This window comes from Pterocles gutturalis, unplaced genomic scaffold (genome assembly GCF_000699245.1).
Source record: "Pterocles gutturalis isolate BGI_N339 unplaced genomic scaffold, ASM69924v1 scaffold6471, whole genome shotgun sequence".
Classification (NCBI taxonomy): domain Eukaryota; kingdom Metazoa; phylum Chordata; class Aves; order Pterocliformes; family Pteroclidae; genus Pterocles; species Pterocles gutturalis.
The window spans coordinates 13,619-16,527 of NW_010102871.1; the positions used below are offsets into that span (position 1 = coordinate 13,619).

Consider the following 2,909-nt stretch of genomic DNA (forward strand, 5'->3'; position numbering starts at 1 on the left):
TTCGCCACCCCTTCCAGGAGTTGTCTCTTCACCTCCTGCCGCCGCTGCCTAGCTGCCTCCTTCTTTTTCTCCAACTCCTCCATTTCTTTCTTTTCTTTCAACTTTCGCTGGCCTCTAGAGCTCTTACCAAACCAGGTCCGCAACGCCTTGGCAAGCAAGGACTGGCGCCTGTGCCAGAGAGCTGTAAGCATCTGAGATTGTCCCTGAGGGCTCCTTTGATGGCTGCACATGTCCTCTCCCAAAGCCATCGATCGCAATGTCCTGCCACTTCTTGTCGATGGATCATGTTTTTGACTTTTAATTGCTGACAGAGAACTTCTCAGCAATTTCAAATCACCCTCCGGGTTATCATTCAAGACGTAATCTTCACAAAGGTAACAAAAGACGTACAGATCATTGACTTCCATCGCCAGCGGATGCCTGGTTTCCTCAAAGTGTTTAAGTGCATGCTCCTCGATGTACCTCCCGCACGCTACGTGGGAGCACTTCAGACAAGCCCAGAGAGACTCCGTTGTCTGGCAGTCCACGCAGTGCCACTTCTGGGGGTTCAGGATCGAGTGGTCCTGGGCGAGTCGTAGCCGCCCAACATGTTTGCATCTATCCATGTCTTACAGGAGTCTTCGCTGCTTTGACCTTAGAAGGCAAAAAAAAAGAAAGGAAAGGATCTTAGAGCCACTATACATATTTAAAATGATCTCTTCTACCAGCTGTAAAGACCTATAAAAATACAGATGTCACGTCTTGTCAGTCCCAACTGCAGCTTTCCTTCAAGCGACTACATTATTTCTGCATGCAGGTTTTTTTTTTAAAAGCAGTTTTTAGTACCAGCGAAAGATATTGGATTGACAAGGTCTACAGAATAAAACTGTCTATCTGCCTGCTAAGGACAGCCCAGACAGCTGCCAGCATGCCTTACCCAACCTGAACGGCTCGCTTCCAAGGAGAAAAGATTAATTCAGTCCACACACACGTTTGATCTTTAGCTGCCCTCTTGAAATTGATACATACAAAATGAATTTGGAATTGGAATGCGTGTCATCAGGAACTAGACTGAGGTTACCAACTTCTTGCAGAAGCCACAAAAATATCAGATAATTGTCATAACCAGAGCATTTGCAAGTCTGCAGGCTTTACATCCTACCCTCGAATTCTCTGATCTCCCACAGCCTCCCAAACATTTCAATGTTTAAAAAGATTAGCAGGGAAAAAAAAATGAAATACGTAACACCATGGTATAGTAAACCTAAAGGAACATCTGCACATCTACATGTTTGTGTGAGCACACACAAACAGAAAAAGCAACTGATTTCCTAAATTACTGTACTGTAAGCAGAGAGAAATCAAAGACGGGATACTGGAACCAGAAGGCGTGAAAATCTTTCACTCCGTGTCCTGCATCCACATGTTTTATACAAGATACTCAGCTGTACAAAGAGCACGACTCCAACACCGCGTGCCAGCGCTGTGGTTTCTTCCACACAACGCTCGGATCCCCGGGAAAGAGATGGGGGCACAGAAACAGTGCTCAGACCCGCTCGCTCGCATGCGCTACTCACGGAGTTGTGTTTGAACATCCTCTCCTCCGCGACGCAGCATCCAGGGCGCGGAACAGCCCCATGTCAGCCACAGGAGTCCTTGGCGGTTCTTCCAGAATTTAATTACTACTTAAGTCTCCATTGTAAGGCAGCACAGCTTCAAAGCCCTGGAGAGAGAATATTCTTGTGATGCACATAAACAAACTAAGAACGCTGGCAGGGTTGCTTTTGAACAGGATTAATCCCCTCAGTGCAAGAGCTACGCGGAGAACACATTTATTACAGAGAACAGAATTATCTGGAAGTCAAAGCATGAACGCACCTAGGAACCCAAACACTTGGATGTTAAGAAACATCACATAGAAAAGGCACTCCGGAATTTCATTTTTCTGCTTTCATTTGCTGATAATCTGTAAATCTGCTGGTCACATGTAGCCCCTTCATCATAAGGCTTTTGTAGTGGATGACCCAACATATGGCAGAGAAAAAAAAAATCTGAGTTAAAAAAAAAAAAACTGAGCAAAAACGTGCACCTCCTGTGATCACTGCAGTTTTGGCTGCTTCGGGAACGTGGTGAAAGAAGAGGGGAGGAGATGGGGAAAAAGGAAAAGAAAAAAGATCTGTCCTGAATTAAATTTCATCTCTGGATGATTTTTCAAACAATAAAAATGAAGTAATGAATAGTTGTCAAGTGTGAACGGCAACAAAATAAGAACTACAGAGGAAAGAAAAATAGGGAAAACCTGCGTTTTGCCAGAGGCAGAAAAGATTGTAAAAATCTATCTGTGGTCACAGTCCAAGAAAGACGGAATTCACTTGCTTTTGCATTGACAGCTACAGCACTTCAGTACAACACAAAGTAGTGACAGTGATAACTGCACCAAGTGGGAATGGACGTCCCAGAGTGTCTGACCTGACATGTGGAATATTTACTTTAAAAAAATCATTTCACGAGAGGCAAAGTTTAACATAACGAAGGCCACGGCACGCTTTCCCAAAGCTTGAGGAGAGGTATTGAACAGTTGTCTCGATTGGTTTGCCCAAAACCTGTCTGACCAGGCAAAGAAAACATGGTTTTAGTGGTCTCCCAAACATGCAAATTGACTTTAATTACTGTCTTTTCCACTGACACTGCTACTAAAGACGGAATCTGCTAAAATCAAAGCTCTTCTATTCATTAACTCTTCTCCACTTTAGATTAAAGCGCAAGTGGCCACTTCAGAATTCATCTCCACAGAGTGTTTCTGCAGTGACCAAATAACCATTTTCGTTGTGTATTTACAACAGCTCAAAAACCCGCTACACCTCTCCTCCGGGCTGCATCCATCCACTCCCAAATCCCGGGACCTGCAAAGGCACTTTTGGAAATCCCAC

At 44.4% G+C, this 2,909-nt stretch overlaps 1 protein-coding gene across 1 annotated transcript in view; it reads right to left on the minus strand.

Annotated features, from left to right (window-relative positions):
* The window catches only part of USP49 (ubiquitin specific peptidase 49), a 7,640-nt gene extending 4,954 nt beyond the window's left edge, over window positions 1–2,686 (minus strand). Inside the window, 4 exon segments of the mRNA XM_010086451.1 lie at window positions 1–2; window positions 5–633; window positions 1,557–1,702; window positions 2,641–2,686. The exon segment at window positions 1–2 is cut by the window's left edge and continues 762 nt beyond it. Of these exon segments, the coding sequence (XP_010084753.1) occupies window positions 1–2; window positions 5–605 (603 nt within the window). The 5' untranslated portion in view covers window positions 606–633; window positions 1,557–1,702; window positions 2,641–2,686.
* Window positions 2,687–2,909: the final 223 nt, after the last annotated feature.